The sequence below is a fragment of the Capra hircus genome, chromosome 6, assembly GCF_001704415.2.
Source record: "Capra hircus breed San Clemente chromosome 6, ASM170441v1, whole genome shotgun sequence".
Classification (NCBI taxonomy): domain Eukaryota; kingdom Metazoa; phylum Chordata; class Mammalia; order Artiodactyla; family Bovidae; genus Capra; species Capra hircus.
In genome coordinates this window covers 114,236,177-114,260,691 of record NC_030813.1, presented here as the reverse complement: position 1 = coordinate 114,260,691, position 24,515 = coordinate 114,236,177, and the positions used below count along the sequence as shown (strand labels likewise).

Sequence of the window (24,515 nt, the reverse complement as noted above, 5' to 3'; positions counted from 1 at the left end):
CCAGGTCAGCCCTACCCAGTGCCCAAGCCCAGCCCAGGGTCTGCCGGGTCACGTATGGGAGTACTGCCTCCCAGTGTGGCATATCAGTGTTGCCAGCTTGCCATGCAGAAAGATCTTTTTCAGACTAAAGTGATACTGGTTTCCTGACAGCTCCCCGGGCTCTGCCTCCCAAGTCCGCAGTTCATGCCTGCCCTCACATCCCAACAGCCCTTCACATGTCTGAAGCTGATACCAAACCCACTCTGGCCTGGGCACACGCAGCTGGCTTCCCTGTCTGGCCTCCACCTATCTAACTCAGGTCCATCCCGAAAAGTCACCTCCTCTGGGAAGCCTTCCCTGCTCTCTCAGGAGGAGGGGTGGGTAGGGGCATCCTCACAGCCCCAGGCCTCCCTCTGGCCCACTCGACCATGCTGGGTTATCATTCCCCACCCCTTGTCTCCCCAGGGCTGGCAGGGAGCAGCTATCAGTAGCATGGGTGGGGGTGGTGGTGGTGATGGGTGGTGAGGGGGCAGGGTGGTGGTAGGCAGGGTGATGGTGCTGGGTGGGGGGTGGACACTGCACAGCCTGGCACTAACCCCCTTGGCGGGGTCTGGTGCCTTCGTCCTGGGGTCCTGCGTGGGGGCCATCCCGAGGAATGCTCCGAGGGGCTCCCAGGTGGAGAGGATGGGCCCCCGCCGCACTCAGCGCTGGGTGCCTAGGGTCTTACTTGAGGATCTTCAGGGGAATGGAGGTGTCCTTGATGGCCACGATCACGCCTCCGTGGTCCAGGTAGAGGATGTGATGCTCCTCCTCGAACACCTGCAGGAGACCGCGGGCGGGGCTCTGAGGGCAGGGGCCGGGGAGGGCCTGGGGGCTCTCAGGGTCGGGGGTCGCTCTCCCAGGGACAGAGCTGCCCACACGCTGGCTGGAGGGCTGCAGCAGAGTCCAGCTCCCTGAGGCAGGGCTGGTCAGAGGGCTCCTGGTGTCCTCAGGCCATCCCCTCCTTCCCCCAAACACCCAGACTCAGTACGTGTGGGACGAATGACATGAATGGATGCTGATGGCAATTTCTAGACCACTGACCAGAGAGCAAAATGCAGATAGATAAACACCGCAAGTGGTTCTGCCTATAGGAAAACCCCAGGCAGCCAAAAGGCCAGCAATGTGAGGATGAGAAAGAAGCTGTAGAATTTAGGAAAGCATTTAGGGTAAGCATCCACTAGTAAAAGCAAACCTCTATTTACCACTGACTCGGTTCATGTGCCGCCTCCTTCAGGAAGCCCTCCCAGATGCCATACTGGATTTACCACTGACTCGGTTCTTGTGCCACCTCCTTCAGGAAGCCCTCCCAGATGCCACGCTGGGTGGGTGTGGGGAGTCTCTGGGCCCCCTGTCCCAGGACTTACTGCATGAACTTGTCATTGTCTTCTCCAGCCAGGGAGCTCCTCAAAGGCCCAGTGTGCCTCTGAGTCCTCTCTGTGGCCCAGTACTGGCTCAGCTCATGACGGAAGGTGCCAGGGCTCAGGAAGTGTGTGTGGGATAGATGAATGAGTGAGTGAGTGAGTAAGTGAATGAATCCCCACCAAGTCCTTCGGGGACAAAGTGTCGAGAGACCTGGATAGGGCTCTCAGGGGAGGAAATACCTCTGGTGGCCAGCAAGGCATAGCCCCAGATGTGCTCACAACCCTCACACGTGGTCAGACTCCCCATCTTCACACCTGCCTCCCACAAGGACAAGCAGGGGGCATCTGCCCTGTCTACCCACAGGGAAGACAGGTGCCTCCCAGTCTCCCCATGGGAGCCCCACAGGCGATTCCACCCTCATTAGCTGGGGACTTGGAAATCAGGCGACTCCAACCCCATGCAGCCATGAAATTAAAAGACGCTTGCTCCTTGGAAGGAAAGCTATGCCCAACCTAGACAGCATATTAAAAAGCAGAAACATCACTGTGCCAACAAAGGTCCATCTAGTCAAAGCCATAGTTTATCCAGTGGTCATATATGGATGTGAGATTGGACTGTAAAGAAAGCTGAGCGCCGAAGAATTAATGCTTTTGAACTGTGGTGTTGGAGAAGACTCACTTTGGCCCCGATGTGAAGAGCAGACTCATTGGAAAAGACCCTGATGCTGGGGAAGATTGAAGGCAGGAGGAGGAGGGGACAACAGAGGATGAGACGGTTGGATGGCATCACCGACTCGGTGGACGAGTTCGGGAAAATTCTGGGAGATGGTGAGGGACAGGGAAGCCTGGGCTGCTGCAATCCATGGGAGGTCTCAAAGAATCAGATACGACTTAGCAACTGAACAACAAAACACCCACAGGGAACCCGAGGGTCTTTGCACATCCAGTGCTCTGGTCTGCTGCCCCTGGAACAGTCAGCGGCCCCCAGCCCCATTCCCCGTCTTTCCCACTTCCCTGACACCCTGAGCTCTAGAGGGTGCTCCTTAAATGTTTTCTATTTCGGGATCGTTCCAGGGGAGTCCTGTTTTTAAAACATGCCCCTTTAGCAGCGTACGCGCTGTCATTTGTAATTTACATGCCCAGAGTTTTGCGGTAGAGACAGCTCACGGCCTCCTTGACAAGCCAGCCTGAGCTCTCCAGGTCTTCCTGCCTTTGTCCCACCCTGACCTCTGCCTCCTGCTTGCCCCCACCCCAGTAAACTACCCGCCTCTGACACATGGGCGCCCCCTACTCTGTCAGGCACCCGGGCACTCCTGCACCCTCCTGTGCCGCCTACCTCGTACCCACCTCCCATCACTGTAGTTCAGGCCTAAACCAACATCTTCCCACTTAATTCTGACAAGTTCCCAAGTTTGAAGCCTAAGCAAACAGCTTGCCAACAATGGCCACTGTGAATACCATACAGTCAGTTTCTACAAAATACATCTCTCTGTTTCACCAGGTCTATTAAATCTAATAAGCTGGGGCCGGGGGGTGGGGGTGGTTTCTGTAATAAATGGACAGGCAGTGACCTTTAAGAGAGTTTTAGACATATCTCACTAGTTTTAGTGAAACAGAAATATTATAACACAATAAATCTCTTTTGCCCTTTTCAAAATTCCTGGTTTCTTGCATATTATTAACAAAAAACTGCCAGGACTTTAAACCAGGGCGCAGGTGAGCTCTGCACTTTGAGGATTAACGTCTTTGTCCAGAGCAGTAGCTGGGAGGAGTCTGTGAAGTGGGGAGCTCAGAGGTGCAAAAATTGACCTGAAAATAAAGCTTCTTCCATCCTCAGGAAGGGGAGACACCGATGAAAATTTAGTGCAATTTCTTAAGCGCTTAAGGTAGAAATTGCCACTCCATGAAGTTGGCAGACCACACGAGGCTTTTTTTTTTTTTTTGGAAAGAAATAAACAGCAAGTGCAGAGGGGGTCCGAGCCTCTCCTGGGGCGGAGCGCTGGGGTCTGGCCGGACTGCCCAAGTGTTGGGCCATCAGCCACCCTGCTCCGTGGGACGCCCTTCGGACAGCAGCCTCCACCCCTCCAGTCTGAGACTCTGAGTCGCGTGTTGGGGTAGCGCTGACGGGCCCTCGCAGTGTGACCCCCCAGCCCAGGGGCCCATTTCCTGCACAACTGCTGTCTCCTGATTCTTGTCATTTTCCTGTTTTTCTTTTCTCAGGCCGCACTGAACATCACATCATCACCCCATGGATGTGCCTGAGGCACCCCGAACCACACTCACCGCGACCCCCCCAACCCTGCTCCTCCCCCATGTCTCCTTTCTCTCCCAAGTCTCTGCCGTCCACCCAGCAGCTGCCCCTGCAGGACCCCGGGCCTGGCCTGCGGCCCCCACGTCCTGCTCTCGGGGAGTCTCCGTGTGCCTTCCTGCCGGGACAGCGCCTCCACCCCATCCCTGGCGGTTGTTCCGTTTGGGTTGGCATTCAGGGTAACCTGACTGTGGGGAGATGCGTCAGACCACAAATCCTCCAGCAGTGGCTGCTGCAAGAACAGCAGGAGGTGGGGGCCAGCCGGGCCTGGGTCCTCTTTCCCCCGATGGCGACCTAACTCCTAAAGGGAGTGGTGTCCAGCCGCTCAGGCTGGGGCAGGAACAGCAGTGTGTCTCAGAGCTCCTCCGGGAGGGAGGGGGCGAGAACAGACACATCTCTGGGGGCCCCAGCATGGTGAGCCCCTCCCTGCCACCTTACCTGCCGCCAGGTGTGGCCGCAGTCCGACGTGATGTACATTTCCTCTTTATATTCCACCAGCTGGGAGCCCAGGTTACCTGGTCCAGAAGAGAAGAGATGGAGCTGCTCTTAGGACCGGCCACTCTCCCCTGACTGAGGTCTGAGCACAGCCAGGGCCCTGAACCAGGGCTGGCGAGGGATGGGCCCTGGGTCTACACCACCAAAGCCACAGTGGATGCGCCTTCTGCCCTCCTGGGTGCCAACAGGCCTGCCGTCACCACTGCGGGCCCTAGTCTGCATGGTAGAGGGTTAACTGCCCAGAGAAAGCCAGCCTCAGGCAGCTCAGGCAGAGCCCAGGTACAGGCAGAGCGTGGGGGCCTCAGGAGACCCACGGGTGAGGAGCGGGGTTCAGGAACAAGAAGCATGGCTGGGGACCACGCGGGCCAGGTGAGCAGTGTGTGGACCCAGCAGCCCGTGACGGGCTTTAAACTGGGGCAGGACACGGCTGGGTTTGCATTTGGAGGTAGCCCCTGGGGGATGGGTAGAGGGGAGGCCAGAGGCCAGTCCGGGCAGCATGGGGCCGTCCAGGTGCGAGCTGGGCAAGCACATAGTAGGTGCTCATTAAGCATCTGTCGAGGGGCCATTTGGAGGATGGGGAAGTGGGCACCAAGTCAGCTGGGTGGCCAACAGGCTCCTCCTGGGTCCTGGTTCACCTGACCCTATACCAGGCTGGCAGGTGGGTCACCAGCCTCGAAGGGGCCACTCTGCGGGGCTAGGACTTAATCTGGGGGTGCTGCTGAGTGGGGGCAAAGAACCCCTGCTTAGTAACCAAGGTGACTCCAGTTTGAAGACCAGGAGGCTTAGCCGAGTGGACTCCAACAGGAAGAATGTTGGTCGCCTGGAGGACACAGCTCCAGGATGGTCACAGCAGCCTTGGAGCTGGGCTGGGTGACCCCAGACAGCCTCCTGGGAAGGGGCTCCAATAGCAGAATTTTCTGACATGTCAGATTTCACAGGCTTCTGTTCTGACCACATGATGATGGTGGGGGAGCCAGGGACCTAAGCTTCCTTCCAGGATGAATGGACCTGCTCTGAGGACACAGTAGCCCTTCTGGACTCTTCCTGGAGCCCCAGAGGCCCCTGACCTGGCAACCTGAGCAGTACATGCCCTCTGGCGCCTTATCCACATGGTGCCCTCAGGAGCGCCTCCTCCAGAGCCAAGTGTAGACGTCACTAGGCAATCCCACGGGAGAGGGATCCTTCTCAGAGACGAGCCAAAGCCAGTTCAAGCAGAGCAGCCAAGGGCTTGCGTGCCTGCCTTTTTTTTTGAGGTCCAACCAACATCCAAAGCATCCATCCACCCTTCATCAATTTATTATCCATCCATCCATCCTTCATCAATTTGTTATCCATCCAGCCTTCGTTAATTTATCATCCATCCATCATCCTTCCATCCCCTCGTCTCTCCTTCATCAGTTCCACCCCCTCCCCCTCCCCCTGCACGTATCCGTCAGCATCTGTTGAGCGCCTGCTCTCTCCCCAGCCTTGTGCTAAGCTGCAGGGGGTGCCAGCTGAGCAACCACAGCCCTGGCTCCCAGGGACCTCTCCGCCTAGCCAGGGAAGAAGGATGCCCTGCAACCGGGGCAGGGCCGAGGATGCCTGGGATCCCGGGGAACCGTGAAAGCAGAGAAGGGAAAGGTAACAGACCCACGGAGGAGGGGACTCCAGGAGCGATTCCTGCAGGAAGCGACCTCTGCCCCTTGCCTCGAAAGACGAATGCCACTGGTCAAGCAAAAGGGGCAGGTGTGCCAGGCAGTGGGCTGGGCCTTGGCGACGGCAGCGAGGTGGGAGGGGAGGTTGATCAGGGGAGGTGAGGCAGAGGGGCAGGTGCTGAGTTGGGTTCCCTTCTACCTGCCCAGCCACGGCAAGGCGCTCAGGAAAAGCTGCTGAGCACAGTCAGTGGGGTGACGGAATGAAGGCAAAAGCTGGGGGTTGGGGGGTGGGCAGAGGACGGAAGGGGCGCCCTTTATCTCCACCCCCTGCCCTTCCAGACACCAACAGAGATGCCAGGACCCGTGTGTCCAGTACCGAAGCCGTGCAGCAAAGGCTGCAGGGTCAGCACAACCTCACAGGCGGATCTGCCGCCCGTGGTTTCGGGGGGAGTGATGTCTCTCTTTTAAGTGACATGATCTGTTTTCCTTGCTTCGTCTACCAAGGCTGTCAGGCTGCCAGTCACCAAACAGGCACAGGGGTGGGGGGTGGGACATCGGGGGAGATTCAGAGGACACGTCCACAGGCCGTCAGAGCGGAAGGCTCTGCAGGAGCTTGGAGGCCAGGGCCCTCACCTTAGGGAGAGGAAACTGAGGCCCAGGGGACGTCCCCGGTGCTGTGTCCCTCCTGGCTGCTCTGGGCTCTCCTTGGGCCTCCTCCCCCAACAGTCTGGCCTCTCTGCCCTGCGTCCATGCTCTCAGGGCCTGGCATACAGTAAGCACTCCCTGAATGCACGTTTCCTTTCTGACCTTCCTTGGCCTGCAGCTTGCAGAGTGGCCAGGACCTCAGGGCCCAAACAGAGCAGAAGATCAACACAAGACCCACCCCCATCTCCTCTTGGCCGAGGAGGAAGGCGGCCTGGACCAGGAGACAGGGCTCCTACTGGGGGCCCCAGGGGCTCTTCCTGGCACAGAGAGGATGGAGCTGCTCCGAGCTCCCTGTCACAGCCCCTCAGGGTTTTCCTGGCCATGGGACTCCCCCGGAGCTGTGTCCAGGAGGCATCTGCAGCCTTTGCTCTGTGTGGCCCTGAGGATTCACCCCCTGGATGCGGAGCCGGAAGCAGCGTGTGCTGCGTGGGGGGCCCAGGACCTGGCAGGGCGGCTCCGGGAGGCACAGCGCCCGCCCTGCAGCAAGAACTCGGGAAGGGCCGAGTCCGAACCGGACCGGTCCCCTCAGTCCAGACCACGCATCTGTGTCTGCTGCCTCCTTAGAAGCTCATCCCCTTGACGCGGCCCAGCCGGGGGAGAACGTTCCAGCTGACACCCTGGCCTGCCGGCTTATTGCTGGGTGCACCCTCTGAGGCTGCTTCGACCCTGGTGGTTAGAAGCCAATGTTCCCTTCTTTGCTTCCTAAATTCTCCTTTTCTGACCTCACTGGAGTCACCGCTGTGGGCCTAGTCTCTCGTCCACGGGCCTGGAGGACAGGCTTCCAGCAGAAGGTGCCTGGCGTGGAGCCCGGTTCAAGGGCGGTGGTGCCCAGGCGCTGTCTAAGTGATAGGGAGAGCTGCGGAAACACGCCTGGCATCTGCCAAACAGAGGTCTTTCTCTCTTTCTGCAGATGAGGGTGCTGAGGTTTGGAGGCACCAGTCACACCCAGAGCCCAGCAGCTGGAATGCGGCAGAAGCCGGGCGTATGGCAGCCTCTGCCTGTCCCAGGGTGAGGGGTGAGTGATGGGAGATCCACGCAGAGGCTCCCTGGAAACAGACAGCCATCACCCCCCCGCTGCCTCAGGCGGCTCAGCCCAGACGGAGACCAGCCCTCATTTGGACCCACTGCTCCTGCCATGTTGCCCAGCCCACAGGGGGCCACCAGTGGGAAGCTGGTCCCTGCTTAGCAGCAGCGGCGGGGCCCGAGGGAGCCCAGCTCACTCCACCTCCCCTCTCTGGTTCTCTGTTCCCAGCAGACACCCAGGGCTAGATGGAGGATGTAAAAAAATTCACACCTCGGTTGGCCCACGTTGTACAGATGGCTCCATCTCCATCTCGGGAAAGCCATGGCGAGGTTAAAAAGCTGCGGAATGGAGTATAAATGCAGCATCCTGCCCCTGGCGGGGGGACAGTGAGGGGAGGGAGGGAGGGGCAGAAGGAGGCGGCCACCCACCCCCTGCGCTCCCCCTTCTGTGACTCCCATACGGTGAAGCGAAGCTCCTGCAGATCCTCGGAGCTTCCCTGGGGGCTGGAACGCTTGTCCTGAGCTTTCAAAGTCTTCTGAGTGCTGGGAACATTTGAAACTGTGCCTTTTGCACCTTTGGTCAAGAATTTGAGGTTTCAAGCCATCACGAACGTGCATTTTAAATACACCGTTGCCTTCGGGTCCAGGGACCTGAGTCCACAAGACCGAGGGTGCCTGACACAGGTGGCCCGACCCCTCTCTGTGTGGGAGCTGGTGCCCCACGAGCGGCATTGAAATTGAGGCTGATGCGCATTTTTGTCATCGACACCCACCTGGAAGCAGGAGGACCCCGCCCCAGTGGCAGCCACTGACTAAGACCCCTGGGGCACGGATGGGCAGAAGGAGGCCCAGAAGCGGAAAGCTCTTCCTTGCCGTCATCTCTGGTTGTATCGCTTGCCGCCCCCCACTGGAACGCCCCCCTCTCCAGGATAACATGGGATGCCCACCCTGACCGCCAAGGTCTCTCGCCCTCTGAGGTGCACAGTTCCCGCAGGGGCCTCACCTCCCTGCCTGCCTGTGGGCTCTGATCGGGTCATTCTGAGACGCATCTTCCCTCCTCTGTCTGGAAGGACGGCCCTGCCGCCTCAGCGTGGCCATTCACTCGTTCACTGGCTCACTCACTCATTCTTTCACTCTCCTTCACTCACTCACTCATTCACCCACTCACTTATTCATTCATTTACTCATTCATTCATTACTCATTCATTCCTTCACTCCTTCATTCACTCACTCACTCATTCACTCACTCACTTATTCATTCATTTACTCATTCATTCATTCACTCATTCATCATTCATTCCTTCACTCCTTCATTCACTCACTCATTAACTTACGCACTCCTTCACTCACTCACTCACTCACTCATTCATTCTTTACTCACTCATTCATTCCTTTACTCAGTCATTCATTCACTCTCTCATTCACTCACTCACTCACACACTCACTCATTCACTTTTTCATTCACTCACTCGTCACTCACTCACTCATTCATTCATTACTCACTCATTCATTCATACTCACTCCTTCACTCACTTACTCATTCATCACTCACTCACTCAATCATTCATTGCTCACTCATTCATTCATTGCTCACTCATTCACTCTCTCATTCATTCACTTATGCATTCACTCACTCACTCACTTAATCACACTCATTCACTTATTCATTCATTCACTCATTCATTCATACTCACTCCTTCACTCACTCATTCATTGCTTACTCATTCATTCACTCTCTCATTCACTCATTCATTCATTCACTCACTCATTCATTCATTCCTTCATTTACTCACTCATTAACTTACTCCTTCACCCACTAACTCACTTATTCATTCTTTACTCACTCATTCATTCCTTTACTCAGTCATTCATTCACTCTCTCATTCACTCACTTATTCACTCTCTCACTCATCACTTACTCATCCATCACTCACTCACTCATTCATTCACTCACTCACTCATTCACTTATTCATTCACTCATTCATTCCTTCACTCCTTCATTTGCTCACTCATTCACTTATTCATTCACTCACTCTTATTCCGTCACTCATTCATCACTTACTCACTCACTCATTCACTCACTCACTTACTCACTTATTCATTCATTACTCATTCATTCATTACTCACTCACTCATTCACTCGCTCTCTCTTCACTCACTCACTCGCTCACTCACTCACTCGCTCTCTCGCACACAGCCGCCAGGCAGGGACACGTCTGCTGGAGGGTCAGATGCGTCATCCAGCCCAGGGTCCGGGGTCCAAATCCTCCAGGCTGCAGCTGGTGCTGGAGCAGAAGGAGGGATAGGGCCCCGGGGTCAGGCAGCCATGAGCCCTGGCCCGGGCCTTGGCGGTCCCTGCTCTGTGATGAGGCAGACACGCTGTCTCCCTGACTGCCACACGCCCCATCCATGCCTGGGTGTGCACAGCCCCAGCCTGGCCCTTCTGCCCCCAGGACCAGTGGCCGGCTGGTGGGCCTGCCCCAAAGTCTTGCTCTCTGCAGTTTCAAGGGGCACAGCAGTCCTCCCAGGGCAGGGGACTTCCTTTCCCAGAGGAGCCTGGGGTGGGTCTCAAGCTTCAGGAGGACACCTTGCAAGTTGTGAGCAAGTCTTCCCTCTCCTCGGGTTCGCTGCCTCCTCTGCAAAGTGGGGGTGCTGACCTCTCAGGGTCACGGTGGTGATGAGAGGGGCTCAGGGCCTGGCAGGGGAGAAACGGCGGCCGTGGCAGCTGTGGGCAGAGCGTCAGGGCTGAGCTGCCGAGAGCTGGTGAGGCAGTCCCCTCTCTGAAGGGTGAAAGGGAAGCCAGACGCCAGCAGCTGCCTGGCAGTGGACTTTTAAAACATGTGATTTGATTTGCAATGATTCTTCTAACTCACATAAACCTTATTTTAGAGTTTTATTTGATCGGCACACGTTCAGTGACCCCTAAATAAGTTTCTAGTTTAATGGGGTAGACAGACACAATCACAACATATGCTTCTTTTTTCCCCTTATGTGTCTCTCTCTCCCAACTAGAAACTTCTTTAGGGACCAATAACTATCAGCCATGATACAGATTACCCTTCCATCCACTCACCCATCCATCCTTCCATGGATTCACTCACCATTTTGTTTTCCATCCTTCCATTGGGCCATCGGACTATTATTCTTTCAACTATTCAAGTATCCTCTGACCCATCCTGCCCCCCATCCATCCTTCCCTCCTTCCATTCATGCATCCATCTGTTCCTCCACTGGTCATCCACACATCTGTCCATCCTTCCATACATCTGTCCATCCATCCATCCATTCTTCCATTCATCTATATCCATTCATCTATATCCATCCTTCTATCCATCTATCCATCCACCCTTCCATCCATCCATCCATCCATCCATTCATTTAGTGAACACCTATCTTGTGTCCACTCTGGACCATGCAGACATCCCTCAGGGGGAGGTGTCAAGAAGCCTGGGCTTCCTGGGGATGCTGTGGTGCTGTCCCAGTGGACACACCGTGGCCCCAGGCCTGTGGCAGTCAGGTTCCACCCCGAGCCTGGAGCTTCACGTGGGCGGTGTGGCTCCCGCGGTCTGGCCACGAAGGCAGCCTCCTACCTGCGCCCATGACCAGGCCGGGGGCGCTGTCCCTGGTGTGCACGGTGCCCGACACGTAGGGGTTGTCTGCCCAGCGCAGGTGCAGGTGCAGGTGGCAGTCCGGCTGCAAGGGGAGAGGGAGTCGCGGTCAGCGCTGGGGAGGGAGCGGCGACCCGAGAGAAGGCAGGGCCCAGGCGGACGCAGCCCCGTGGGTTCCGGGCGGGAAGGCAGCGCCAGGGTGTCTTAGAGGAGTGGGAGGAAGGTGGGAGGAGGCTTGGAGGCTGACCCCTGGGTGAAGGTCATCAGGTTGGGGCCAAGAGGGCTTCTCCAGAGGAGGGGCCTCCCAGCCTGGGTGCTGGAGGGTGGGTTCCCCAAAGTGGCTCCTGAGTGCAGAGCTGGGCCACAGAACAGGACTCCAGGAGCCTGCACGACCCATGGCCACATTCATCCACCCAGAACCTTCACTGGGGGCCTCTTAGGTGACCAAGGGCATCAGGGGACAGCTGTGGGCAGCCCGTAAACTCTGCATCCTCTGGGTGAGGCAGGCAGTACAGTGGGTGTGTTAGAGCCCAGGTTACTCTCGAACATCAGCAGAGTACATCAGGGACGCAGCCTGGCTGGCGCCCTGGCTGAAGGGGCAGAAACGCTGGCTGTTGGAAGCCCTCTAGCACGCCTCATGTTGCTTGGCGGCCGCCTCTGGGCCAGCACCGAGCCACATGCTTTACGAGGTGCGTGTCACAGAAGGCTCTCAGCATCCGTCCTGCCATCCCCTCTGTGCTGAAGGGGAAACCGAGGCACAGTGTGTTTAAGCAACTTCTCACGGCTGGGGCTGGGGCCACAGCTGGGGCTGCCTGGTTCAAAGTCCACACTGCGAGCCCTGCGGGTGGGACGGGGGGGCTGGCACTTCCAGGCAAACCAGGCCGGTGGCACCCAGAACAAGGAAGTACCAGCTGTTTCTTGTCCAGCATTGTCAGACCCCCACATCTGTCTTTGCCCCAGCCGCCTGTCCCCCCGCCCCCCCTAATCTGCTGAGATGGTAGAGGCCAAGCCAGCTCCCTGGGGTGGGACTGGGGGGCCCAGGGGAGTAGATGAGCTGAAAGGATGTATCCTCTGGACTGACCCTCCTGAGTCTCCCCAGACCTCGGTGACTCACGACCACAAGCCCCACCAGCCCTCGGTCACATCTGCGTAGAACACAAAACCACAGGACCTAGGACGAGGCCCCAGGTCTCCACACAGCTCCCCCCAGGCCACCAGACACGACCCCAGGGAGTGACCTGCCCGCCATCAGCCAGGACGGCCTGTCGCCCACCCCTCCCGGGGACATTCCATACTCTACCATCTACCGAAATCCACCTGAGAGATCTCTCTTTTCTCTACCTTTAATGTTGCTTTAACACTTTCTTCTGGCCCTTGAAATGCATACATTTTATACAGATTATCCGAAGTTAAAAATCAAAGCGATCAATAAATTGGATATTGATCTGGGCCAGGTGCCCAGGGCCTGATCCCGTGGGAGAGGAGCTTGATTGGTCTGTACCAGAGTTTTAAAATATCTATTAGTTTCATCACACCCTGTATGGTTTCATTCATCGCAAATGTCCAGAGCAGGGAAGCCTATAGGCAGAAAGTGGACTTCAGGGAGGGCGTGGGGTGGGGAGAATGGGGGTGGTGGCTCAAGGGTACAGGGTTTCTTTTTGAGTCTAAAGTGGACCGTGCTGATGGGCGCACAGCTCTGTGACGATTCCAGAAACCACTGAATTGTCACACTTTAAATGGGTGACTTGTATGGGATGTGACCGGCATCTCAGTCAAGCTGCTGAAGAATAAAGTAAGAGGTGGCAAAGTGAGCTGGGAGAGCCCCACTTTTAAGCAGACTTGGTGGGCTAGACCCTCCCCAGGGCAGCCTGAGGTTGGCAGGGCCCCATGGGCAGGCAGCTTGGTCACTGAGTCCCCCCAGACGGGAGCCCCCCAGACAAGGGGAGCGCTTGGCTGAGCAGGATAAACTTGACCTGCTGTGGCAGGTTAAGCTGCAGCCTGACCTGGATTTCTCCTGATTTCTTACAACTGAGAAGCAGGTTGGTGACCTAACACCTTTGGGGCACCTTCAGCCCCCTCTCCCGGGGGGTGATGGTGTGTCTGGGGGAGGGGTGCCCATGACCTCTGTGAGCAGGGCCAGTCTCCAGCTGCAGAAGGAAGCTCAAGGCAGGAGGAGAAGGCACCTCTGCAGGGACATGGCCCGCCCTGCTGTGTCCACAGAGGTGCTCCTGGGCCGAGAAGGTCCGGCCCAGGCACAGCCCTGCTCTGGCGCCCCAGGAGTCCCAGGTGCCAGGTCCTGGGTGGAGTGGCCACACTCCCCAGCTTGCAGCCAGCCTTCTGCACGTCCCCTGATGCTCTGTGCTCACAGTATCACTATCTCTGGGAGTGGTGAGGCCTGACTTCCCTTCCCCATCCCCAGCCCACTGAGGCTGTCTTAACTGCTGGACGCAGTAAGTAACTGGGGGCACAGATGGAACACTTCTCAGGGGTCCCTGTGGTCACGAGTGGCCCACAGGACCCTGGCAGGGCTGTGGTCCCCTTTTGAGCCACACAGGTCCTTCCAGCAGGTCCTGGAGCTTTGGGGGCTCTCTGCCGGGGTTCTGACTTGCTGACACAAGGCCCAGCCATGTCTGCGCTGAGCTGATGAAGGGATGGCAGGCCTGGAGAGGCCGACCCACAGGGCCCTCAGCACCTGCACAGATGATGGGAGGGGACGCACCGAGCACCAGGCTGCTCTCGGGGTGCAGAGTTAGACACGACAGGGTCCCCCAGGGCTACCGACGGCACGGGTGGGAAGACCTCAAGGGCAGGTTCATGCCAGGGGAGGCGGTGCTGAGCGCCTGGTCCTGGAGAGTGGGCCTGGGTACCTGCAGGGCCTGGGTGGGTGTGACGGGCTGAGGGGGCAGGACCACGCTGCCCCAGGGTGACCCTTCCTTGGCCCCTCCACACGCGGGAGCTGGCTGGCGTGCTAAAGGGGTGTCCATCAGAGACTGTTGGCTGGCTGGAATGCCCCGCTGTTGGCTGCTGTGAGCGAGGGGACCTGCTCACCTGCACACCCCACCGCTCGGCTCAGCCAGTGTCTGAGAAGAGCGGCCACGGACGGCAAAACGGACAGGTTTTCATTCTGAGCCCGAAGGTCAAGAGAGGCAAAACTACCTCCAAGGGCAACCGAGCATCCGAAAACAGGTCTGATCCATGCTCGTCTGTTAAAAAGTCCCCTTCAGAATTTGCTGTGTGGCTCAGGAAACTCAAAAAGGGGCTGTGCATCAACCTAGGGGGTGGGATGAGGTGGGAGATGGGAGGGAGGTTCAAAAGGGAGGGGATATATGTACACCTATGGCTGATTCATGTTGAGGTTTGACAGAAAACAGCAAAATTCTGTAAAGCAGTTATCCTTCAGTTAAAAAATAAATAAATAAATAAAAAAGACTCCTTCATTTCCCTGTCACTAGAAGGCGATCTTCCCAGCCAGAGAGCTTGTCATATGACCCAGGAAAATCTTTCTGACCCAGAGTTAAAAGAAAAACAGAAGACTCAGAAATCCCACGTGTCGGGATCCCCAACAGAACTTTTTAACGTGACCGGAAGCCAAAGGATGGGAAAGAAAAATGCCTGATGCCGTCAATTCTGAGTGACACAGTTACAGGTGTAACTTATTCCCCTTTCTCTACATTCCTGCATTTTCCAGGTATTCTGCAATAAGCAGGAATCACTTTTCCGATGAGAAGTAAAACCTGAAGTGTAGCCTGCCCTGTGCATTGAGAGTTTGCACGGCTGAGTGAAGGACACAGAGAAGAGACCCAGGAGGAGGGCTGCGCTGACGCCGCCCCGCACGCCCCGCACGCCCTGCCCAAGGCCGCCAGGGCTGCACGCGCAGGGGATGGCTGGGGAGCCGAGGCCGCGACTCCTGCCTTTCGGGCCGAGCTGGGCATCCTGACGCTTGTCCTCCTTCCGCTGTGCCCATCGGGCTCTTGGCCTGACTGCCTGCGGCCACGCACCTACCAGCTGGCTCCCACTTTTATTATTTTAAGGCCGGGGCATAAATCTCGAAAGGTTGTCTCCTTGCTGAGCTGCATAATCGCAGACAAGAATCTATTCTTAGAGAAAACTTGCTTTGACAGATTAATATGGCTTAACTTTGTCGATGATGATACAAAAATTAGCCCTTTCACAGCAATTCTGTTCTCAGCTTTTACAAGTGGCAGGTAATTAATTCTCCCCGTAGGTCGACAGGTGTATTATCCCTTGTTGCTAGCAGGAGGGGGGCTTATGCAGAAGCCAAGTGTAGCCCCCTAGTTGGTGAGATCAGGGAACGAGGACCTGAGGCTCTGCCCGGAGGGCGCAGAGCCCCACCCTGGTCCTGGGGGGCAGTCACTTGCTGGTCAGGTGAGGTGCCTACCATCTTGAGGGGTCCTGAGGAGATCCAGGCAGGTCCCAAGAGGGCAGAATTGCTTGCTGTTTTGTGTATTGATATATTCTCAACACCCAGAAGAGTGCCTTTCCATAATAGGTCCTGGTACATGTTTGTTGAATGACTATTCATGTAAAAGAGGCACCATTGCTCTTTCTGTTTACAGAGCACAGCAATGGGGGGGCGGCCGGGGCCCCAGTCAGGGCCAGTGGGAAAGAGAAGCGTGTGTGCCCAGTGAAGGCTTCTCTGTAGAAGGGACATGCAGACAGGGTTTGCAGATGTCAACAGGAGTTCACTGAATGAAGAGGAAAAGCCTTCCCCACCCCCAGGGCAGCCAAGACATGGGGACAGCCTACACTCACACTCATGTAGAAAGGCACCCTTGGAAGATCAGGGTCAGCTTGGAGCTCACGAGATTTGGACTGTGTCCTGGCCCCCCTCTTATCCAGCCCCAGCCCCCACTTCCACAGGCAGAGTGTGCTGCTTGGCCCTTGACACCGGCCGACAGGGCTTAGCACGCGCAGCACGAGCAGGCCTGCAACCTTCTCGCAATGTGTCTGCTCGCCCTCCTGACCTCTGTATTGCCCAGAGTGTGCCTGGGCTGGTCCCGGGAGGCGGATGCCAGGTCCCTTCTTAAATCATAGCCCCTAGGTGTGTGAGCGAGCCCAGCCTCTCACAGATCTGAAAAAGAGTGACTGCTGTTTGGGGTGGTTTGTTACACAGCACTGTTGTGACCAGAGCTGACCGATACACTCCCCTCTCTGACCTCTTCAGTAAAGCAAGGAGTTTCTTACTGCCTTCTCCACCACACCCAGAGAAATAGGTGGCTCATGTCTCTCAGATGGCCCTTCTCAGACGTCAGCGTCTCTGACCCCTGGATCCTGCAGTTGCTGCCAGTGCCCACCCCAGGGAAGGTGCGTGCAGTGAGCAGGGCACTCACAGGCTTGCAGTTGGTTGGTTTCCCGTTCATGTCCGTGCTGGGAGGCCTCAGGTAATCCCAGTCTCGGCCCTTGTTGTAGGTGATGAGTGTCACCACCTTCCCGTTGACTTTCTGGTTTGCCAGGAAGACTCCTTTCACCCCGCGGACCTGGGACAGAAGCACAAGAAGGATGGTAAATGCCTGCCTGGCCCCTTGCGAGAGCTCTGTGTGCAAGGCCTCGTTTGTCCCTGACAACAGCCCTGAGCCAAGGCTGGCTGTACACCCTGGAGATGAGTGGGGCCCAGGGCGCAAGGGAGCAGAGATGCAGTCTGAGCTCTGACTGGGAGATGGTTCTGTCTGACCCCGCTTTCCAAGTGCATTTCACGACACTGAGCTGTCCCCCCAGGTCCAGCCTCTGCTGTCAGACGGCGAGCAGAGCCCTGGTCCTTGACATGCATGCGCATCTTGGACACCCCGTCTTTAGCCTGAGCTCCTGACTCAGAGTCCCAGTCCCTCGCCTCCTTCCCAGGGGACCCACAGGGCCTGGACCAGTGGAGTCACTCTGGGCTTCCCTCCAGGGACTTCATCAGCTCAGCCCCCCAGGAGGTTGCCACAGGAGGTTGAGGTTGGGGTCCATGCTGGTCCCAGCCTGCCCTGGATGAGGGTCAAAGTTCCCCATGCTCCCTTTCTCAGGATTCCTGGGGGCCCAGGGAGGTGGGCCACACACACGCCATAGTCAGCCACTGAGTCGGCTCATAAGAAATGGTCAAGCATCAACAATTCCCAGTTGTTCAATCTAGTGATCCTACAGAGATGAGTTTTTCTGGCAAGTTCCTTGGGCGTGGAGGCCTGGGACCTAGTAACTGAAGCCTGCTGGTGTGGCCTGAGTTCCTTGGAGCCCCCATGGGCCTGAAGCAGCCTTTGCTGCTCTATAAATAGCATGAACCCAGGGCAACTGAGGCACGGAGTTACAAGATTTATCTGGAGTTCCCTGACCAAAGGTGAAGCTCAGGGCCACGGTGATGTTCACAGTGCCTTCTACGTGGCGGTCAAGGGGGTCAGTAAGCAGCATTGCACTAAATTCTCAGACTCCACGGGGTCGCTGCTTTCCTAGGCCTCCATGGCAAGGGCCCGCCAGGTGGGGAGCAGGCTGGGGAGGAAGCTGAAGACTCCGATGCAGAGTGAACGGTGTGCGCGTTTCCTGTGGCTTCTGCGACAGGTGACAGACCGATGGGGCTTAAACTACGCAAGATCGTGTGACAGGTCTGGGGGCCGGAAGCCCAGCGGGAGTGGGTCCCACAGGCTGAGAGCAAGGTGCCGGGGGCCGGTTCGTCCTGGAGGCTCCAGGGAGACGCCGGGTCCTTGCCTTTCCCAGCGTCTAGGGGCACCCGAGGTGCTTGGCTTGCGGCCCCTCCTCCATCTTCAAAGCCAGTCGTGCAGCGGCTCCCTGGGCATTTTTCCACGGTTCCGTGGGTTTCCTGTTCCCTTCTGCTCCTTGCACTCGCGAGGACCCCCGAGAGTGCCGTGGGCCTCATGGAAAGCGCTGGAAACTCTTCCCATCTTCTGTCTGCCGACTCCATCCCCTTTGCCTGTGTCTTCTGCTAGGAGGCTGCTGTGTGGGGTGAGGATGGCGGTCTGGCCCTCACTCCACAGATGATGTTTCGGGGATGGTCTTTCTGGGGGACGACCCGGAGGGGGAGGATCACGGCCCCTTCTCTCTCACTCGCGGTGACGTCACTGTCTCAGGCCCATCTGAGCATCGCTTGGGGGCAGGCATCCAGCCTGCCTCGTGCTGGGTTCGAGCCTTCCCTGATGTCCCAGGGGCAGATTCGATGCTGATTTGCCCGGTGATGGCTTGACGGAAAGCGCTCTTTTATATCCCACCTGGTCTCCATGAAAACGCTCAGCAGTGAATAACCCGGACCCTCCCGTCGCAGAGAGGTAGGAGCAGGCCGAGTCTCCCTGGGGTGGGTCTGGTCAGCTGAGCGCCAGCTTCCAAAGCTGACGTGCCCGCTCCACGTGCCCACCCTCCTCACGGCTGTGCTGGCTTCCTGGGGCTGCCGTGACAAAGTATCACCAAGTGGGAGGGGGCGGGGCTCAAACAACAGAAACTCTGTTTCCTCACAGTCGGGAGGCCAGAGGTCCATGATCCGGGCACTGGCAGCGCGGTCCTCTCTCCGAAGTTCCTCTTCCTCGTCTCCTCCAGCTTCAGGGGTCTCCAGGCGCTCTCTGCTCCGTCCTCACAGAGCCCCCTCTCTGTGTGTCTGTGTCTCCTCTTCTGATCCTTATAAGGATGCTTGTCATGGGTTTAGAACCCAACACAAGCTCATCTCAAGACCCTTCACTTAGTGACGCTGCAAAGATCCTTTTCCCTAAGCAGCTCAAGGTCATGGCTTCAATGTGGTTTTACTGTTTTTTTTTGGTGGGGGAGGTCGCATTCAGCCCATTACAATGGCATGGCTGTCTCCCAGGTGTGGTCAGGACTTCTCAGGGTCAGGGCACAGGACTGGGGACCCCCATGAAAGTGTTAGTCACTCAGTCGTGTCCGACTCTTTGAGACTCCATGAACTGCAGCCCACCAGGCTCCTCAGTCCATGGGCTTCTCCAGGTAAGAATACTGGAGTGAGTAGCCATTCCCTTCTCCAACCTAGGGATCTTCCCAACCTAGGGATCAAACCTAGGTCTCCTGCATTGCAAACAGTTTCTTTATCATCTTGAGCCACCAGAGAAGCTCCCATATCCCCCTTCCTAACCCAAGCTTCAACACAAGGAGGCCCCCAGAGAAGAGCTGTCATTTGGTCTAGAACCAGGACACCTCCCCGCCACCCCTGCCCACCCCAAGCAGTGGTGTGAGTTCACGGCCCTTGAAAGTCCAGGCCTCTCAGGCCAGTGTTTGCCTGTGATGTCTCGGACAAGACATTTTTCCTGGATCTGCCAACAGATGAATGATAACCACGGAGATAATGCAACCTGCACACGTGTAGACTCTCTAGGCTAGGCCTTCCCCACGCACGATCTTGAATCCCCAGAAAGGCCACTGCTGTGAAAACTGTCGCAAGCTCGCTGAGTACTGGGCTGCTGTAAGTGTTCAGTGGAAACAGAGGCCTCCTTTTGTGCCTCCAGTTGGCACAGAAACCCTCTGAGGAAGGTACTACTGTCATCCTTGTTTCACTACGAGGAAACTAAAGCACAGAGAGGTTAAGTAACCTCCCTGAGGTCACACAGCAAATACATATCAGAACTGGGATTTGAGCCCAGGCAGTGGGGCTCCAGAGCTGTGCTCGTAACCACTGCCCGTGACTCACATTAGGTGGATTTCAGAGAAGCCAAGTCACTGACAAGGAGGCCCAGCTTTGGGCCTGGCCACGTGAGCTCCCTCCAGTCCCCATGGCCTCTCACTGCCTGGGCTTTGGCATGAATTGCCGTTTCCAGGTTCCTCAAGCCTGGCTAACTTCAGCTTGGTCTTAGATCCATCCACATCCCTTCCTCCAGGAAGCACTCCCTGACTCCCATCCCGGGCTGGCTAACTGCCACTCACAGCGTTCTCCAGATGCTGACTCACCGGGTGGGAACCACTGTCGGGGGCTGATCTTCCTGTAGAGTATGAAATTCTGGGAGAAGTGGTCTACTCCTCCCTGTGTCCTGGGGATGGGGCCTGGAGCTGGCCGTGTGCTACAGGCTGTACGGATACCCACGGAGGGCCAGGCAATCCTGCGTGTAACCGCGGTGTCTGCGGTGCCCTCATCCTTAGTCAATGACATGCCCTTCCTGCGTGTAACTTTTAGCAAATGGCCCTAAGCCGTGGGCTGTGTCCAGCTGGGGCAGTAAACCCACAAATGGGTTCTCACTGTAAACCAATGCTTACATTTATCACTTCCTTGGAGAAGGTGGTTCTGTGCTGCTGTTGACGACTCAGAGATGGAGGCTGCAGCCCCGGCTCTGTCTGGGAGGCCTGCTCCCACCCCAGCTGACCTATTCTGTCTGCTTAAGGCTTGGCTGGCCACCCATGGGACACTCTCCCCAGCCCGGCAGGGACGGCAGAGTCTGGCAGGCCCACCACCAGCATCTGCTACGAGAATACACTGGCCAGGGGCTCCCCGAGGGAGGAGCTTAATGGTGAATGACCGAGGGAGGGAGTGCTGGCCAGGAGGGTGGACAGAGCTTGGGACGACAGACCTGGGCTGGTCCTGGTTTTCTCACTTCCTCCCCAAGTACCTGGGCAGGTTGCCTGCCCTGTCTGAGCCTCTGGTTCCTTACCTGTAAAGCGGCTGAGGAAGCCCCTCCCGGGTCTGGTGTGGACAAGGATACAAGAGGTGGCCTTGAAAGGCCGGGTCCCAGTTGGGCTGTTGTGGGTGTGGGGCTGACATGTACGGAATCAAGAGCATGGGAGCCAGGAGCCCCAGTTCAGAGCCTCTGACCTGATCAAGTCAGCCCTTTGGCATCATGCGACAGGAGCACGTGGAGGCTTAAATGGGACACAGATGGGGTGGGACCCCCAGGGAGGGGGATCTGGGAATCTCAGGCAGGGAGGCCCCAACCCTCAGCCCCAGAGACAAGAGCTGCAGGCCAGGGCAGAGATAGGAAGCTAGAGAGAGCCCGACAGAGGTGAGATACGCAGAGCGGGGCAGAGACCAGTCCTGGGTGGGGGGAGGCAGTGAGGCCAGCAATGGGAGGGGTCCCAGCCTCTGTCCCTCAGCCTGTTTCCGTGCAGTGGCGTTCAAGGCACGCATGGCTCTGCAGACGACGGCTGACGAGTAAGTTGACGGTGGAGACCGCTAATCTGAACCTCAACTCAGCAACATGTCATCCCCACAAAAGAATTCCATTCTTCTCACGAGCAGTGTTACACAGTGCTCCTAGACTGGATTTTGAATTTCACCACAAAGAGTGAGTTTTCTCTCTTGCTCTGAAAGTACCTGCATGGTATCCTCTAGATCTGCAAAGCCTAAATTAGGGCATTTTTGCATGGTGGCATGGGGGCCCGGGAGGGAGTGGGAGGAGCCGTGGAGGAAGTGGGAGGAGCTGGGGAGGGAGTGGGAGGAGCCGGGGAGGGAGTGGGAGGAGCCGGGGAGGGAGTGGGAGGAGTCGGGTGGGAGTGGGTGGAGTCAGGCGGGAGTGGGTGGAGCTGGGAAGGGAGTGGGAGGCGCCAGGGAGGGAGTGGGAGGAGCCTGGGCGGGAATGGGAGGGGCAGAGTGGGAGTGGGAGGAGGTGGGCTGGAGTGGGAGGTCCTGGGTGGAAGTGGGAGGGGCAGGAGGGGGAGTGGGAGGAGCCGGGACAGGGTGGGAGGGGCCGGGGCTGGAATGGGAAGGGCCAGGGCAGAAGTGAGGGGCCAGGAGGGAGTGGGCGGAGCCCGGGCTGTGGGCCCGGACGCCCCTCAGGTCCCACCTCCAGGATGTCGATGACCACGTTCTCCTCCGCCTGCCGCGAGCTGCGCACGTCTTCCAGCACCAGTGAGTAGCGCACGCCGCGCGTGTCCGACTGGTACAGGTTGTAGGTATCGGTCTGGTACCACTCCTGCACGGCCACGAACACCTGGCTCTCGTCCGTGCTGATGACCTGCAGATCCTGGGGGCGTGGGGGAGCGGGGTCAGTGCGGGCTGGGGGCCGGTGCGGGGAGGGAAGCTGGCCTGGGCGTGGGGGGTAGGGAGGATGGGGCAGGCCTAAGGGGAGGGGTGGGCAGGCCTCAGACCTGGCGGGACTGGTGGGGGATGGCCACAGCCCTCTTGGCGTCAGGCTGACCCAGGTTTTCATCCCGGCTCTGCCCGCAGTGCCCTGTGGCTGTAGACAAGTCCCTCGACCTCTCTGGGCCTCCGTTCTCCCAGCTTCAAAATGGGGGTCATGTTCCCACGCTCCACATTGGGTGGGGGTGCTGCCCAGACACTGGGCGGGGTGCAGTGACACCTGCCCCCACCCCCTGCCCCCGCCATGCCGCCTGCATGCTTGTCCCTGCAGTTAGGAGGAGCCTGAGACTCCCATGCACCCCAGACCATCACCCCTGGGAGGCGGGGCCCGGTCTCCTTCCGGGCCCCTCCCCGACTCCATCCTGAGGATCAGATAAGCTATCTGTCAGTTCACTCACTCAGCATGTGTTCATTAAGTGCCTGCTGTGTGCCAGGCGCTGTGCTAGGCCCTGGGCCCTGCCGGGGACCCACACTGGTCTCTGCCCTCCAGGTTGTACACTGGGAAGGAGGGCTGGATTAATTCGCTTCAGCCTCATGCCCAGGGCCTCCTCGATGGCCTGCTACATACAGAGAGCTGCCCTTTGCCCACAGTTCCTCCAGGCCAGGACGCCCCTGTCCTTGGTCCCCCTGCTGGACACACAGCCAACAAGGCCTGTGCAGGGCAGTGGGCGGCTCAGGGCCTGGCGGGAGCTGAGGGCAGGCGCCTGGCCAGCAGGCGGGCAGGAGGCCTGCCCCGAGAAGGTCAGCGGCCAAGGCCAAAGCCCGCCTGGAGCAGGACGCCTGGCAGCTCTTGAGTGGGCCAGGCACCCCCTCTCAGGATTTGTTCCAGATTTGACAATTCAGAAAAAAAAAAAAAAAAAATCCACAGTCAAATAAAAAGGAAGAAGAAGAAACCCAGGGCTAAGCTGAATTTCTTGTTTTCCTTTTCACTCCCAGCCAGCGCCAAACGCTGCGTGGGAGCCACATGAAAAGGCATCTGAACAGGCCTGTTTCAAAGCCATAACGAGCTTTTATGCTGCAGCCTCTCCAGTTTGCCTTCTATCACTCCTAGACTTTTATTGCCCCTCTGGCGGAGGAGCTTCCAAGATCCAGGAGCCGAGGACAGATGGGACAGGGGGCGGGGCAACGCTGGTCACTACCGCTGCTCCGCCCACCGCGGCCAGTGTAGTTTGGGGGTTCTCTTCCCTTTACAGACTTTCAATCCGGTGAAGAGGCCGCCTGGGCAGGGTGCAGGCCAGTGAGGGCCCCTCCCCTCCTGCCTGTTCCCACCCCCACCTCCCGGTGCTATGCAGCCAAAAACAAGGGCTTTGCAAAAATGAGGGGGGCAGTGCTGTGAAACAGCTGCGATGCACCTCCCTCCCAGGGGCAGCCCTGCAGCGCGGCAGGGCCCTGGCCCACGGACCCGAGCAGCTCACAGCCAGGGAGGGCTTCCAGAGCCAGGGCCACAGGCCTGCAGTTCCCTCTGTGAGATGGGACAGCAGGGTGATGGCGAGTCGGAGGGTTGCTCCTGAAGCCTGGGAAGTGGGGCATCTCTGCTCCTCTCGCCCACCTCCCCTCTCCTGTTTCTCCATGCTAGGCCAAGGTGTCCTTCTGGGTACCACTAATCCTGCAGCCCCGCATGAGAAAACCTTCTGTTGGCCCGAGGTTCCGAGCTCACGCAGTGCGCAGCATCAGTCACACGGGGATTGATCAGTATTTACCGCTATTACCTTCATTCTGAGTTTGTCTCCCCCACACCCGGGTAAATGTTTACAAAACCTGAGTAGACATTTACTAGAATTTGGGAAACAAAGGAAAACGTATAAAGGGAGTAAAAGTTGCCTGTAGTACTGCTCCTAGAGGAACCTGATATTAACATTTAAAAATGTTTACTTCTGGGCTTGTTCCCAAATGTGATTCACATACTTTCTCAAGTATGGTTTGTAGCTTGCTCTTGCTTGTTATATGAGGAGCATGTTTCTCTGTTGTTACAATTATTTATAAACACCACTTTTAGTGACTGCATGATATTCCCTTTTGTGGATGTACCATATTTCACTGAATATTTCCCCACTTGGTGAGCTTTTTAGCATCTCCAGCATGATGTGCAAAACAGGCATAAACATTCCCAGACATAGATCTCTGTGTTCTCTGTATTACCACAGCATAAATCTAAAAAGGGAAATTGCTGCATCTGAGAGAAGGAGCATTTTTAAAGTTCTTGTTACATTATGTTCCTTCCCCCCAAGCAGAGCTAGAGGGCGCTCGTTTCTCTCCACGCACTGAGACCAGTCTTTTAAAAATCCTTGGTGTTTAGAGAGTGATAAGTAATATACAATTTTCCCCTTAAATCATTCATATTATTCTTC

The 24,515-nt window shown here is 57.3% G+C and overlaps 1 protein-coding gene across 1 annotated transcript in view; it reads right to left on the bottom strand.

Annotated features, from left to right (window-relative positions):
- The window catches only part of SORCS2 (sortilin related VPS10 domain containing receptor 2), a gene marked incomplete in the record, with an annotated part of 482,914 nt that overhangs the window by 25,504 nt on the left and 432,895 nt on the right, over positions 1-24,515 (bottom strand). Inside the window, 5 exon segments of the mRNA XM_018049774.1 lie at positions 707-798; positions 4,129-4,205; positions 11,139-11,241; positions 16,508-16,654; positions 21,872-22,051. Coding sequence (XP_017905263.1) covers positions 707-798; positions 4,129-4,205; positions 11,139-11,241; positions 16,508-16,654; positions 21,872-22,051 — 599 coding nt within the window.